The sequence below is a fragment of the Sceloporus occidentalis genome, unplaced genomic scaffold, assembly GCF_023333645.1.
Source record: "Sceloporus occidentalis isolate IW3139 unplaced genomic scaffold, rSceOcc1.0.p SCAF_2, whole genome shotgun sequence".
NCBI classification, from domain to species: domain Eukaryota; kingdom Metazoa; phylum Chordata; class Lepidosauria; order Squamata; family Phrynosomatidae; genus Sceloporus; species Sceloporus occidentalis.
The window spans coordinates 272,159,695-272,176,350 of record NW_028316982.1 but is presented as its reverse complement, the minus strand read 5'-3'; the positions used below and the strand labels follow the sequence as shown (position 1 = coordinate 272,176,350).

At 45.1% G+C, this 16,656-nt stretch overlaps 1 protein-coding gene across 1 annotated transcript in view; it reads left to right on the top strand.

Annotated features, from left to right (window-relative positions):
- LOC149320196 (cGMP-dependent 3',5'-cyclic phosphodiesterase-like) overlaps window positions 1–15,815 on the top strand; it is a 396,832-nt gene extending 381,017 nt beyond the window's left edge. The window contains exons 24-31 of the mRNA XM_089513124.1: window positions 1,314–1,401; window positions 5,919–5,966; window positions 7,442–7,516; window positions 7,733–7,832; window positions 9,618–9,730; window positions 11,040–11,078; window positions 13,361–13,467; window positions 15,423–15,815. Coding sequence (XP_089369250.1) covers window positions 1,314–1,401; window positions 5,919–5,966; window positions 7,442–7,516; window positions 7,733–7,832; window positions 9,618–9,730; window positions 11,040–11,078; window positions 13,361–13,467; window positions 15,423–15,657 — 805 coding nt within the window. The 3' untranslated portion in view covers window positions 15,658–15,815. The remainder of the gene's footprint in view (window positions 1–1,313; window positions 1,402–5,918; window positions 5,967–7,441; window positions 7,517–7,732; window positions 7,833–9,617; window positions 9,731–11,039; window positions 11,079–13,360; window positions 13,468–15,422) is intronic.
- The last annotated feature ends 841 nt before the right edge of the window (window positions 15,816–16,656 follow it).

The following is a 16,656-nucleotide window of genomic DNA, read 5'->3' as shown; positions in this document are numbered from 1 at the left end:
TTGGGGGTTTGGTCCAAAACCTACAGGGGCTTTCCAAAGTTTGTAATGGGTGTTAGACCCATAGAATCAATCAATGACTGCTGTGTCAATGTGTATGTCTGATTCGTTGAGTGGGTCATAGAATCCTAGAATCCTAGAGTTGGAAGAGATCCCAAGGGACATCCAGTCCAACACCATTCTGCCATGCAGGAACTCACAATCAAAGCATCGCTGACATATGACTCTCCAGCCCCTGTTTAAAGACCTTCAAAGAAGGAGACTCCACTACAGTCTCCGAGGAAGGAGTGTGTTCCACTGTTGAATAGTCCTTACTGTCAGGAAGTTCTTCCTAATGTTAAGCTGAAATCTCTTTTCCTGTAACTTGCATCCATTGTTCCGTGTTCTAGTCTCTGGAGCACCAGAAAACAAGCTTGCTCCATCCTCAATGTGACACCCCTTCATATATTTAAACAAAACTGTCACATCATGTCTTAACCGTCTCTTTTCCAGGCTAAGCATACCCGTCTCCCCAGATCTTTCTCATGGGGCATGCAGGGATGTAGCCAAGGGGGTGGTTCTTGGGGTCCAGACCCCCCCTTCCATTACAAAAAGGAATGGTGTGTGCTGCTGCGCCGCCACACCCAAGCCCCATTATAATGGTGGCACTTAGTCTGGACCCCCCCCCCTTCCTAAAATCCTAGCTACGTCCCTGGGGCATGGTTTCCAGGCCTTTCACCATTTTAGTCACCCTCCTTTAGACATGCTCCAATGTGTCAACATCCTTTTTGAATTGTGGTGCCCAGAACTGGACACAGTATTCCAGGTGAGGCTTGACCAAAGCAGAATAGAGTGGCACTATTACTTCCCTTGATCTAAATACTACACATCTATTTATGTAGGCTCCATCCTGTGGAATCCTGGGATTTGTAGTTTGGTGAGACACTCAGCCTGGTTTGTCAGGGAGGTGTGCTGCCTGACCAAACTGCAAACCTCAGGATTCTGTAGGCTAGTGCTATGGCAGGAAAAGTGGTCCTTTATTTCTGCAATGTGGATATGGCCCTCGTCTTCTTCTGATTTCTTGATTGCAGTCTCCATTCTGATTAATGCCTCAGTCCTGAGCGTTGATCCTATTTTGGCCAAAGAGCTCACCACCTTGGACAGCTCCTTTAAAGTTTGGACAAAAACCCAGAGAGGATTCACCTCCGCCACTGGCATGGGAGCAACCAGCCACCACTGGCTCTCACAGGGGCATTTCAAGCATCTCCAATTGTTCTGCAGCTCATACATGGTTGTGTGTGCATGTGTGTTGTTGTTGTTGTTTTTTCTCTCGACAGAGACATCGAAATATTTGCCTTGTTCATCTCCTGCATGTGCCATGACCTGGACCACCGGGGCACCAATAACTCCTTCCAGGTCGCTTCGGTACGGTTTGAAGAAACCTGTCCTCAACAAAGCAAAGGGATGGGGAGGGAGGACATGGGATCTGGATTAAAACAGCTGGACCACTTTTAGGTTTCTGTGTCACCTCTCTGCTGGCTTAGTGCTCAGGCTGCCTTGCAAGCTGCAGAGAAAACTTTTACGAAGAGGTCCAATGCCTCAGAGACCAGAAATGTGGATTCTGCAGCCCTCCAATCACTGATGGACTGCAACTCCCAGCAGCCCCAAGAGTGGTAACCATAGAGTTGGAAGAGACTTCAAGGGCCATCAATGCTGGGAGTTGCTGTCCAACATCTGTAGGGACAATGCTGTTCCTATACCTTCTATAGGCAAATCCTGAATGAGGCAGAAGTTTCTTCACACCCACAGAAAAGTGGATAGACATACAGACAGACATGAGGAAACTACGCTCGTCCCTCCACATTCGCTAGGGTTAGGGGACCTCCATGAATGTGGAAAAACCACAAATAACAAAAACGCTATGGATCTTATCACACTAGATCAATCCTGCTCAGAAACGGGATTTTAGAAGTAAAAAAACACCCCGCAAGTGTGGGAGGCTTTTCACACATGTTTCTGCAAAACAGAAGTAATGCGAAAATAAAGCCAATGTAAAGGGGACGAAAAGGACCAGCTTTTTCTTTTGGAACTTCCCGAAAGTAAAACGGTGTCGTTTTTGTCTCCTTTACGTTCCCTTCATTTTCACGTTACTTCTGTTTTGCAGAAACTTGTGAAAAGCCTCCCACATTTGCAGGGGTTTTCTACTTTCAATATACTTTAAATCCCGTTTCTTAATGGGATTCCTCTAGTGGGATAAGGTCCTATGTTTTTACCTGAGAGATCACCTCTCTAGGTACTCCATTGCAACTCTGTGGTCCACATCTGCCAGACATTGACCATAGAATGGCATTGGAAAAGCTACAAATGCCTAGTGGAGTGTTGTCTCTAGGGATCTCTAGGTCCTTCAGAGCGACTTTTGGTTAAAATTAACCCTATAGTTGCTCTGGAGGACCTAGATATTCCTAGAGAGAACATATTAATAAAATCCACGCATAATCAAATCCACAAAAGTCATATGTGGAGGGACGATGGTACTTCATGTTTGCATAGTGTAAATCTATATGTAGAGAGATCTTGTAGCACCTTTGAGACTAATTGAAAGAAAAGACGTTGGCAGCATGAGTTGTAGTGTAAATCTAGATGAAGTGGTTCCACCATGGCTGTGCTATTCCAACCTTCTGCTCTACCCAGACGTTCTGCAACAGTTTGTACCTCCATCCATGTTCCTGCTGCTTCTTGTCCCCTTGTGCCATGGGGAATAATGCACAGGGGGCTTTTCTGCCGTCTGAGGGGATCGAGTGGGACATGGAAGGCACTGACAAAGAGTTACGCACCACCCAAGAATGTGCAGGTGCATGTTTATGATTCTGTTTGTCCAGCTGAGATAGGCCCATTCAAGCAACTGCTGAGTAGTGAGACAACATCTAGAGAAATCTAGTTGACTCAATGGCTCTCCTTTGGTCAGGGATGAAGAGTTGGATTGAGGCCTCTGTGAAATGGTTACTGTTATGGGATTGTTCTTACGCAACCATGAAATGTGTTGGGCCAGTGCACAAAAATAAAAGGTCCAAGGCAACTGATGCAAGGGTAGCAGCAACAACCTTAGATAGATATACATTATCATCCAAAATCCACAAAACAGTGGTACCTTTTTTGGGTCAACCAAAATGCACATTATGCGTGTTGCAAGCTTTTGAAGTTCCACTGTCTTCCTTGGATAGTTACTGGCCTAAACCTATTGTTAGTCTTGACTAGAGTAGATCCACATACCATCCAGCATTTCACAGGACACATGTGGCCAAGCAACATCGGAGTGTGATCAAGATGGCAACAGATATTATAGGTTGAGCCTCTTTATCCAGAATTCCAAAATTCAAAATATTCCAAAAGCCAAAACGTTTTTCATGGGTGGCTGAGATAGTGACACCTTTGCTTTCTGATGGCTCAGTGTACACAAACTTTGTTTCATGCACAAAATTATTTTTTAAAATTTTGTATAAATATTAGACACATTATACACCTTCAGGCTATGTGTACAAGCTGTATACGAAACATAAGTGGGTTATATGTTTAGACTTGGGGCTAAATTTCCATGATATCTCATTATGTACGAATATGTAAATACAGGTGTTCCAAAATCCAATGCACTCCTGGTCCCAGGCATTTCAGATAAGGAAGACTCAACCTGTAATGAGGAACAATACACAAGCAGTTTGCTTTTGCCTAAGCCTACAGGGAAGGACCAGACTTTCCCTCCTCCTGTCCATTCCCCAATGCTGAGTTATGTGCAAGCTAAATTTGCACTTTGAGCTGAGTTTGCAGCAATGGAAGTAAGCTGGGCACCAAGGAGGAAAATGGGAAGAGGGGAGCGAAACTGGGACAATTTAAAAGCAGCTGGAAAAATGGGAGGAGGGGGGATTACATTGGAACAGCCCTTATCCAGTCAGGATAATGGGAGGGTATGAACCTTCAATTGAATGCACCTTTGTGTTGACTAACCACTCAACAGTTTATTTAGTGGGTCTTTGAGTGGGTTTGAGTCATAGATGCATACACATTTGCCCAGAGAGAGAATGAGAGTGTAAAGATGCATGCACATGTACACACAGAGAGAAAGGGAAGATAGCTATGCAGAGAGAGAGAAATTATGGGATGCATCTACACTGTAGAAATAATGCAATTTAACACCACTTTAACTGTCCTGGCTCCAGAATCCTGGGACTTGTAGTTTTGTGAGGCACAGCCTTCATTGGCAGAGAAGGCTCATTTGCTTGTTGTGGTTGTTGTGCGCCTTCCAAGTTGTTTCCGGCGTATGGTTCTTAGCTTTCCCTTGGAAGACTGCACTTGATTCCATGGTTGAATCCCACACTGAGGTCTAGATCCTGTTAGTCCTGACTAGACTAGAGCCATTGAACCCATTTGATTTACTTCCAGGTTGGCTCACTAGTCAATAATACTTAGGTCTACTGTAGTTGGGCCTAGCCTAGAAGATTCCAGCCAGAGCTACTGACTCTGCAAACAAGGAGCTCAACTGGGTGGTGGAAGAGGAATTCTGAAATAGTTGGTTTATGAGTCTCCTTCCTTAGAGGTCTTTAAACAGAGGCTGTCAGGGATGCTTTGATTTAGATTTCCTGCATGACAGAAGGGGGTTGGACTGGATGGCCCTTGCAGTCTCTTCCAACTCTATGATTCTATGGGCATGGATTCTGTTATTAGTCCGAACTAGAGGAAAGCCACTGAATCAATTGAGATTTCCTCTGTGGCCATTCACCATTCAAACATTGAGCCCTTCTAGCTGGGGTTCACATGGAGGATGCTAAGCCCTCCCATGAAACCCATTGGAAGGATTTATCAGGTTCGTCGAGTTCACATTTATTCCGCATTAGCCAACCAGGCTCTTGCATACAGCCATAAACGCAAACCAATCTCATATTTAGACAGTGTTAAGATAAAATAGTTCAATTGGTAATAAAAACATGCAAAATCAAGGTCTCAGGTTATGTCACCAGACAGGTCAAAAGGTTCCCTCTTTTCCAGGGCTAACTTTACATAGGCTACATCTGCACTGCAGAAACAATGTAGTTTGACCCCACTTTAGCTGCCATGGCTCAGTGCTGTGGAATTCTGGGATCTGTAGGTATGTGAGATATATTAGAGAGCCAGTGTGGACTATGACTATGTAGACTAGGGCTTAATTCCCAGCTCGGCCATGAATCCCATTGGGTGACTTTGGGCAAGTCACATACGCTCAACCTCAGGGGAAGCCAATGGAAAACCTCCGCTGAACAAATCTTGCCAAGAATCCCCCATGATAGCTTCATCTTAGGGTCACCGTAAGTTGGAGATGACTTGAAGGCACACAACACACACGCAATATTTTAGCATTCTGATGTCAGAGATTTCTGGCACTGCAACAAACTATAACTCCCACGATTCCATAGCATTGAGCCACTGCAGTTAAAGTGCTATCAAACTTGCATTATCCCTGCAGTGCAGATGCAGCCATCCTTTGCCATTGGTCAGGACACATAATATTAAGGTATTGAGTGGAAGGATTTATGATGCGTCCAAGAAAACAGTTCAATATTTCTTTTGGCACTGTGGCTTCTTCCCTTCCCAGCCTCACTGGTTCTTGCAGGGATGGAGAGGTGGCACTGGCATGGTGTGAAACAACATTGCCTGTGGGTTCCAGGCGGTCTCCACATCTCCACTCTTGTTCATTACTGTGAGGTTTGGTTGTGCACATGATGCGCTCTTACACCCGAGGCATGAAGGAGAGAGGAGGACACTGCCTCACCGAATCACCAAAAATCATTGGCTGCCCCCAATTCAGGACCTCTTTCCCTTGCCAGCATCCCATGCCATCCAATCTCTACCCATCTCTGCCTTCCTGGTGTTTTCTTGGCCTTTCTGACATGATGCCTCTTCATCCTCTCTTCCAGAAATCAGTCCTGGCCGCCTTGTACAGCTCAGAAGGCTCTGTCATGGAGGTAAAAACTAAAAATGTACCTTCTCAGTTATCTCAGCAGGTTCATCGTTCTGTCTTCAAGGGGATGGGAGGGAAAATATAAAGCAAGGGAAGGGAAAGAGGGTTCTGGCCAGAATCAGGAAATGCAGAACGTCTGTGCAATGAATGTCTGTTGAAGCAGAACAGAACTTTATTGAAAGCCACAAAGTCAGCAGTTCACCAATTCAGGCTATCTATCAGCACAACTGATACATTAAAACCCCATCATCCCCAACTCCACTCGCTAACAAAAGGTGCAAACTGTATTCCCCCACCTATTATTCCCATTGCCTAATCCCCCTTCAGCCCACCCTTGCCATCTTCCCAATACCAGACTATGCTAACCTCCCACCACAATCCAAACTGCTGAGCTGAAGCCCAAGGTTAACAGCCCATCTGCACCTTCCCAGACCCCACCAACCAAACCTTAGTTCTCACCAGCCCATATCTCTTAACTACCCACAATACATGGATATCACAGTCCCCATAATCCCCCAAACATCTGGCAGAACTACCAAGTTCTAACAGTTCCATGGGCCACTAGCAGGCACCCCAAGGTGGTTTTTCTGGGACCCAGAGTCTTCCCCCCCTTGAAAACAAAAAATCATTGGAAGCCATTGGAGGACAATTAAAAATAAAAGATTCCAGGTGTGGGGGCTGGCAGGTGAGGTTTCTCCGGAGGATCAGTTCCCAGCCCCCCAAAATCACCCACCTCTTTTACAAGGTGTCATTTTCTTTTCCATTTAATGGAGAACTGATAGAGAAGGTCAATACATGCCTCGCCCAGGGTTGGAGCTGAGGCAGGGAGGGCAAAAGGAGGGCATTGGCACCCCAATAAGAATTCTGTCCCCAAGAGGAAACCTTCAGATTTCTAGCATTGCAGGAACTTGAGGAAATCATATAAACCTTCGGCCCGAGTTACTTGCAGGAATGCCTCTCCATACATAATCCGCCCCGCACACTCAGAACATCTGGGAAGAATCTATTGGAACATTATAACACAAGATTAACATTGACTTCCCATAGAGCATTCACAGCCACAGCCCCCACATTGTGGAATAGCTGACCGGAAGATACCCATCTTATTACCACCATAGATGCCTTCAAGAAGGCACTTAAGACGGATCTCTTCCGGCGGGCATATCCACCTGATTCTTTATAAAACCATAACTAATGCTCCACTCCCAATGACTCTCACAGTACTACAGTTGCTTATATAGTTTAAGGAACTAATAGGAATGTTTAATTCAGTGTTAGTATTTTATAGTTCATATTTGTATTGTACTGTATTTTTAAATGATGTAATCCCACTTCGATCCTTGGGAGAAATGGCAAATACAAATTATTATTATTATTATTATTATTATTATTATTATTATTATTATTATTGTCTCCAGGTCAACAACAATAACACACTTCCTTCTTCCCTTTCCTTCTGTTCTTGTCATCTTCCTGCAGAGGCATCATTTTGCTCAAGCGATTGCCATCTTGAACACTCATGGCTGTAATATCTTTGACCAATTCTCCCGGAAGGTGAGTTTATGAGTGGTCTCTTGGGGGAGAAACATTGATTAATGCACTCCAAAAATGACCCAGTTATGGTATTCCCATGTTATACTGACCATTCTGCTGGTGCCATTTCCGAACGGGAAGAGAGGTTCTTAAATGTCCTGTGACCTAATGATCCCCACTGGACTAATGGATAGCCTACTCAAAGAATAGTAATGCAATGTCTCCTTGACCCAATAGGATTATCAAAGGATGCTGGATCTCATGAGAGACATTATTCTGGCCACGGACCTGGCTCACCATTTGAGGATCTTCAAAGACCTCCAGAAGATGGCTGAAGGTGAGCTGAGAGTGGTGAAATTTAAGGAAGAAATTGCAAAAGTAGGGTTTCAGCTGCCGTAGTGATGATTGACATAATATTTAAAAGTGTAGAAAAGACATAGAAAGATGTTCTGTAACTCGGCTTACCAGTATATACTCGACTATAAGTTGACCTCGTATATAAATCAAGGGCAGGTTTGGGGGCCAAAATTATGGGTTTTGATAGGACCCATGGGTAAGTCGAGGGTAAAACAAAATATCTTAAGGATGAAGCAAAGGAAAACATGGCAAACGACTTACAAGTTTCCAGCAAGCATAACTATATGTGCTCATACTAAAGGCTGCATGGATGAGAAAGTAGACGGGGTCAGTGCTTCTAGGACACATTAAACTTGCCTTTTATCATATATATATATATATATATATATATATATATGTGTGTGTGTGTGTGTGTGTGTGTGTGTGTATGTATGTATGTATGTATGTATGTATGATATATATGAGTTAAAATACAGTACTTACTTTGACTCAGGTTTTTGGGTCAATTTGTTGACCTAAATTTCTAGACTTCTACACGAGTATATATCGTAATCATTAATCATCATGGAGTCTGTAGTTAAGAAAACAGAAGAAGACCTGGAGCCTTATCACATGAGAAAAGAAAGCAGAAACGGAGTGGGAGAGTAGCTGCTTTCTCCATGCCTTTTAGCATGATGTTGTATCACTTTCATTCTCTTTCCAAGGGAGATGGTCGTAAAAGTGTGTCTTTTGTTGTGTTGAAAAGACATCTGTTCAACAAAAGGCACGCTTTTATGACTCTGTGTCCAGATGCACACTGCAGGGAGGCCTAACGCTCTGTGGTACTCATTGCACATTACGGCCATGGCACATCAGTCACCCCACTGGCTACCACCGTTCAACAGTTGCACATATGTTGTTATGTCATGGCCGTCCTGAGATGAAGACGGACATTGCCGGATTCCCTTTTCCACACACGTGAGGCCACCAAAGAGGACGCAACTCCCCAGACCTGGAGGTCTTGTATTTATAGGGTTGCCATATGGCTAAGTCAACTTGACAGCACTTAACAACAACAATAAAAGTTACATATTTTTTACAATGATAGAATCCTAAAGTTGGAAGAGACCCCAATGGCCATCCAGTCCAACCCCATTCTGCCATGCATGAACTCTAAATCAAAGGATCCCTGACAGATGGCCATCCAGCCTCTGCTTAAAGACCTCCAAAGAAGGAGACTCCACTATACACTCCGAGGAAGGAGTGTGTTCCACTGTCAAACAGCCCTTACTGTCAAGAGGTTCCTCCTAATGTTGAGCTGGAATCTCTTTTCCTGGAGCTTGTATCTGTTGTCCTGTATCCTATTCTCTGGAGCAGCAGAAAACTCTTCAAATATTTAAACAGGGCTATCATATCACCACTTAAGCTTCTCTTCTCCAGGCTAAACATACCCAGCTTCCTAAGTCTCTCTTTATAAGGCATGGTTTCTAGACCCTTCACTATTTTGGTCATTTTCCAGTAAGAAGCACAGCTTTTCCAAGGGTCACCCCCCCTGACCAGCCACCTCTGTACATCCACCCTCACCAGAAAAATGAGGCATTAACAAAGAACCTCAACTTTCCCCTTGCTCTATTCTTTAGCAGAAGGGGGGGGGGATCTAGTCTTCTTCATAGCGTCACTGTTGAAACTGTTCAGAAGTCACGGTAGTCCTAGGAAAAAGCAAAATCAAGTCCAAATTGACCCCCCCACACACACACTGGTTTCTTTTTTTCTCTCCTCTCTCCAGTCGGCTACGATCCCAAGAACAAGCAGCACCATAGTCTCCTGCTGTGCCTTCTCATGACCTCCTGCGACCTCTCCGACCAGACGAAAGGCTGGAAAACCACCCGCAAGATCGCAGTGAGTAGTACTGTATATCCTCAACTATAAGTCGCCCTCATGTATAAGTCGAGGGTAGGTTCTGGGGTAAAAAATATGGATTTTGATATGACCTGTGGATAAGTCAAAAGTAACACTAGGTGTGTGTAACAAAGGATCTAAAGGATGAAGCAAAGAAAACAATGGCAAAGAATTTACAAAATTCCAGCAGGCACAACTGTTTCTGCTCACATTAAAGGCTGGATGGATAAGAGAGTAGAGGAGGGTCAGTGCTTCCAGGACAGATAACACTCTTGCCTTTCATAGGGGATGGTTCCCTTTGTTTAAATAAGAGTTAAAGTACAGTACTTACATTGACCCATGGATAAGTCGACTCAGGTTTTTGGGATCAATTTTTTGACTAAAAGTTCTAGACTTGTACAAGTGTGTGTGTGTGTGTGTGTGTGTGTGTGTGTGTACACACACACACACACACACACAGTAGATGAACCAGGGCAGCAGCAGCTGGTAAGTCCAATGCCAGTGGGACAGTGCAGGGGTGTCACTTGGGGAGTGGGGGGATGCGGACCACACCAGGTGACACCTCACAAGGGGATGTGACCTGCTACACTGGTGGGAAGGGGCTGCCTTCTGCAGGGTGACCAGGCACCCTCCCTTTCCCAGTTATGTCCTACATTTCATCTTTGTGTCCAGGAGGAATTCCAAACGTCCTCCATTTTGAGTATAGCTAAGAGGTCCATTGAGTAGCACCACATTTGCTCTTCCCTTTTGAGAAATGTGTTTACTTAAAGCGATGTCAAACAGCATTATTTCTGCAGCGCAGATTGATCTAGAGACAGGTTTTTGCCTGAGACCTTGGAAAGTAGATGGCTGGTGGGTTAGATGGATAAAAGTCTGATGTAAATACACAGCAGGATTCCCTTAGTAATGAGATGTCCTGAAGAGGCCCTTCTCTATCTCACAGCAATGGGGCATGGCAGCAGGGTCTTCTCTGCGGCAGCTCCCCATGGAGGCCTGTATTGGTTTCCTTCAGGCACTTTGTCCAAACACAGCTTTCTGTTAATGCCTTTGAAACCTCATTTATTCATGCACACAGCATTTTAACATTTCAAGCTGTTTTGGCATAATAAATTGTCCAATGCGATTTTCATCTGCTTAAATTATTTTTTTGTTTGTTTTAAATCTGAAACTGTCTGGAGCTGTTTAAACTGTTTTTACTTGTAACTTTGCCTGAGATCCCACCATAACAGGCAGGATAGAAATATTTTAACAACAACAACAACAACAGAATTTGCTGAACCTTGTATAATCAATGGCTTTTGCTTTCCAGGAGCTGATCTACAAAGAGTTCTTCTCCCAAGGAGATCTGGTACGTAGAAACAACAGAAAACAACCCTGTAACAGAGTTATGGGAAACTAATGGGAGTTAGAGGTCATATTAGGCTCTCAGGGGCACTTGCGCAGGCAACCACCCCTATGGATACCCATTCCTAATTGGGATTTCTTGCCTCCAAATGCCTCCCCAAATACCCTATGGGCATGAGAGCACCTTTGCTATGTTTTTGGAACACACTGAGTCATAGTGAACCCAGGAGATAACTTTTTCTCAATAAGGAATTACTTAAAAGTCACTTCTTTGCAATCCCCCCCCCCAAAAAATTCAACTTCAAATAACCCCAAGAGATGCATGAGGTCTTCATGTCCCATCCTGGAGGCCAGTCAGGGGGCAAAGTACCCAGAAAAGTCTGTAAATGATGAGACAGAAGCAGCCCCAGTCATGTATAGAAGCTTACCAGCCGGGTGTATATAGTTCTCAGAGTCCAGGCAGTCCAGGTCATTAGGGTACAGCAATAAATCCAGTGAGTTAGTCCAAGGGGGTAGTAGCATGGTCAGCTTATGATGCAAGTTCCAAGGTTCTTTAGAAACACGAGCCAGGAATTGAGAAACATGAGAGTGTCACTTCTCCAGAATGGTTGGTTGTCAGCAATGACTTCCCAAGGATGTTCCTGGTATATTTATGATCTGGCAGTCTCCTGCAACTGTTGCCTGATTAATGAGCATTTCCTTTTTAAATGGTTTGAGCATCACAGCCCCTCTCTTACTTGTCTGCATTTGTATGTGGTAGGTCTTGTCAAGTCCACGTCTGTGTACTATGGCTGCTGGGGAACGTCACCGTCTGTCTCAAGCACTGGCATGTCTCCTTGTCCTGTCTCCAGGTCTATGTCATTGTCTGAACTTGGGCCCTGGGAACAAGACCAGACGCTTCACCCCAGCTGTAACAGCCATGTGATACTACACCAGCAGCTTCCCTTCCTTACACATTGTAAACCGCTTAGGGAGTGCTTAAGTGCAGTAACCAGTATAGAAATGTTTTTTGTGGGTTTTTTGGGCCATGTGGCCATGTTCTAGAAGAGTTTATTCCTGATGTTTCACCACCATCTGTGGCAGTGGCATCTTCAAAGAAGGCTGGCATGGAAGAGAGTGGTGTGTGTGTGCATAAGGCCTCTGGGTGGGAGGATATGCAAAGAGGATTAGTGTCTGTTTAATTAATCATCATTGTCTGCTGGGCAACCCTAATCCTGGGTGGTTTTCATTTGCATTTTGCTGGGTTTTGATTTTGCTGTTTTTCAGGACTGATAGCCAAACTTTGTTCCCTTTAAGGGTTTCTTCTTTCCTGTTGAAGTTGTCTAGGTGTTTGTGGATTTTAATGGCTTCCCTGTGCATTCTGACCTGATAGTTGTTGGCATGGTCCAGAATTTCAGTGTTTTCAAACAGCATTTTGTGTCCAGGATGGTTTATAACATGTTCTGCTACTGCTGATTTTTCTGACTGACCTAATTTGCAGTATAGAAATGTACTTGCATTGCTATTGCTATTGCTTCCCACCCTCCTGTAAATGCTTTGCCCTAAAATTGCCCAGCTTCATTCCACTTATCAGTGCAGATGTCAGCTGCAGAAATGGCTGGGAGGTCTCCCTCACAAGGGGAGTGTTCATAGTGTTTGACATTCTAACACAGGGCATTGGGCGCATTTCCTAAGGTCCATAGGGCCTGGGCTGCTACTGTACTGGCTAAGAATAATGGGAGTTGCACTATAATATATCTGGAGCCTGCCAGGCAGAGAGATAGGTTAGAGCAGAGAGCAGGAATGTAGTCCCAGGCCAGGAACCTACATGGGTTGAGTGTAGCTGTGCATGTGAAACTCCACTGTGACCACTCACTGGGTAAGACCCACTGGGTAACCTTAGCTACGTCACAGTCTCTCAGCCTCAGAGGAAGGCCAGGGCAAACCTCCTCTAAAGAAATATGGCCAAGTAACCTCACGATAGGTTCACTTTAAGGCTGCCATAAGTCAATGGCAACTTGAAGGCACACACCAACAACAACAACAACAACAATGCCACTAACAGGATGCTGGCCTCAGTAATTAATGACATGTTCACAAGAGTACATATGTATTCCATTGCAATAACAGGTCACATTAAAAAAAATTGGAATAACATCCCTGAGTCTGGTCTGGATTTCAGAAGATGCCAGGTGGCCTTTGGGAGGACCCATATGTCCTTCCCAACTTCCTGCAAAGAAAAGAATGTGGGGAAAGGAGACCATGCTTTGCAGCCTTGAATGACCACTTGCTCGATGTTCTCTTTAGGAGAAAGCGATGGGTAACCGGCCGATGGAGATGATGGATCGGGAGAAAGCCTACATCCCTGAGTTGCAGATCAGCTTCATGGAGCACATTGCAATGCCCATCTACAAGTAAGTGTGTGGCTTTATCTCTGGTCAGTTTCTTTGTGGTTGTGGTGGGAAAGGAATGGCAATCTGTTTGCCATTAAAGGATATTAATAAGCATCTTTGGCAATGCTTATTGCACAATGATGCCTCTAGCCCATAGCTCCTGTGTCCATTTTCATTGACAGGGGAAACCTGTCAATGACTTCCCAGTTGAAAAAAGTTCCAGGGGTGAAACGTCACTGCCAGGGCAGTTGCGCAGTTGGCAGCCATGTGGTGTCAGTGTCCCCTCCTCTCCTCCTTTCCCCTCACGTTTCCCAAACAGTAGCAGAGCTCCTGAATTGGTTGGGGAAAAAAGTTAAAATAATACAGATAAAATAACCAAAAGTCATGATGGGTAGGACATGATGCATGTAGTCCCAGGCCAGGAACCCACATGGGTTGAGCGTAGCATGTAAGTTGTGCATGTGGAACTCCACTATGGCCACTCACTAGGTGAGACCCACTAAGTAACCTTAGCTAAGGCATAGTCTCTCAGCCTCAGAGAAAGGCTGGAAGAGAGAGCAACGATGGCAGCAGCCCGAGCCACACAACTGCAAAGACATGCGATATTTTTTTAATGGACATGATTGCTGTGAAAATGGCTCATGAGCTAAAGCCCTGAGAAGCCCCATGGAGAACGTGAAAACTGTGTGGATTCTTGCAATGGCAACAGGTTGGATGGCATGGCCCTTGGGTCCTTTCGGACTCTTACATTTCTATCATTTTTATTCATTTTGTGACCCATTTGTGGTAAAATGATCTAGGATCCTAAGATATCGCTGTGTTAATCTGTAAAATCAGTATGTAGAGAGATCTTGTAATGCACCTGAGGAAGTATACTAGAGTCTATGAATGCTCATGCTGCCAACTTGTTTCTTTCACTTAGTCTCAAAGATGCTACAAGATCTCTGTACATACTGATCTAGGATCTTGTTAGCGATATACGCAGGTACAATGGGCATAATGTCACCGTTATACCTGCAGATATTGCTAACAGGATCCTGGATCATTTTATGATTAATGGGTCACAAAATCAATAAAAATGACAGAAATGTAAGAGTCTGAAGGGATTCCAAGGGCACATGTCTTGTTATGGGTGTTCCGAAAGGGGGTATTCAGTCCCTGTGTCTGCAGTGTCTCTGCTGCCAATGCACCCTCCTCATGGCCATTTAGTATCCTGCCCAATGCAGACAAGGACACCTGGCTTAAGGAGACTATGTGTGAAAGGGATCTAGGAGTCCTAGTAGACCACAAGTTGAACATGAGTCAACAGTGTGACGCAGCAGCTAAAAAGGCCAATGCGATTCCAGTCTGCATCGATACAAGTATAGTTTCTAAATCAAGGCAAGTTATAGTGCCACTCTATTCTGCTTTGGTCAGACCTCACTTGGAATACTGTGTCCAGTTCTGAGCATCACAATTCAAAAAGGATGTTGACAAATTGGAACGTGTCCAAAGGAGGGCAACCAAAATGGGGTGAAGGGCCTGGAGACCATACCTTATGAGAAATGACTTAGGGAGCTGGGGATGTTTAGCCTGGAAAAGAGACGGTTAAGTGGTGTTTTGATAGCCCTGTTTAAGTATTTGAAGGGGTGTCACATTGAGGATGGAGCAAGCTTGTTTTCTGCTGCTCCAGAGACTAGAACGTGGAACAATGGATGCAAGCTACAAGAAAAGAGATTCCACCTATACATTAGGAGGAACTTTATGACCATAAGGGCTGTTCAACAGTGGAACACACTCCTTCCTCGGAGGGTGGTGGAGTCTCCTTCTTCAGATGTCTTTAAGCAGAGGCTGGATGGCCATCTGTCGGGGATGCTTTGATTGTGATTTCCTGCATGGCAGAAGAAGGGAGTTGGACTAGATGGCCCTTGGAGTCTCTTCCAACTCTATGATTCCATGATTCTGAGGCCTCTGTTTCCATTGTCCCCTCTCTGCAGGTTGCTCCAGGACCTCTTCCCCAAGTCGTCCGAGCTTTACGAGAGGGTGGCCAGCAACCGAGAACACTGGACCAAAGTGTCACACAAGTTCACCATCCGGGGCCTCCCCAGCGACAACTCCCTGGACTTCCTGGACGAAGAATACGACCTGCAGACCATGGGAGACAATGACGGCATCAAGATGAACGGCTGCCTTGACTCAGAAGACGGGCACCTGGAGGTGGAGCTGGAATGATGCCTCACTTTGGGAGGTAGAGCTGGGAAGCTGTTCCGCCTCCCCCACTTTGCAGGGACCGGACACACACAAGTGCAACTTTTGTAACCCTTTCCCTCCAGGGAAAGGATGGGGCTGATTTTGGAAACAAACCAACATGGTTCTTATTTATACTACAAGCTCCACCCGCTGCAGGCATTTTCTTCTAGCCACACATACCCTTGCCACTCCAACACCCCATACCCCAGCCGTCCTCCTTGCTGCTCTACTGCCTCTCACCAGCTTCATCCATTAACCCCAGAACTCTGCCAGCTTGCAGTTGTTGACTGCACTCTTGCACTGTTGAGTTTAATGAATGCACAACCCTTTCCTCCCCATCCCCGCTGGCACCGCTTCCTTAGTTCAAACATTGCATCATTGACCCATTCATGTCTTGCTAGAGACGGAGCTCTTTTGGGGTGGCCCAGGTGAGATGTGTGTTAACCCATGCAAAGCCAAAGTCTCTGGTTTTCAGGTAAAGGAAAAGGGAAGTCTTCAGGTGCTGGAGATGCTCAGAAAGCATTCACTCCTGCAGGACTGGATGATATCCTTATATTCCACCGAGGGGTTCTCAGGCTTGAAAGAACTCTGCTTTACAATGGCGATCTGTAAGCAAATGAGCAGCTACCCCAGGGGTTGCAAACAGCCAATTTACAAGAGCCTTAGCGCATGACAAAAGAAAGCAGAGACGCAGCAACAGAGAAGCGGCTTTCTCCTTGCCTCTCTGCATGATGTTGAAGCACTTCTGTTCTCTTCCTGGGAGGGACAGTCGTAAAAGTGTGACTTTTGTCAGGCGGGAAAAATCTGTTTGGCAAAGGCATGCTTTTATTACCATCTCCCCCTGGAAGGAGAACTGGAGTGCTGCGACGTCATGCAGAGAGGCAAGAAGAAAGCCACTTGTCTCTCACTTCCACTTAGCTTTCTTTTCTCATGTGATAAGGCTCTTAAGTATCATTCTCCCTTTGTCACACTGGTTCTGGA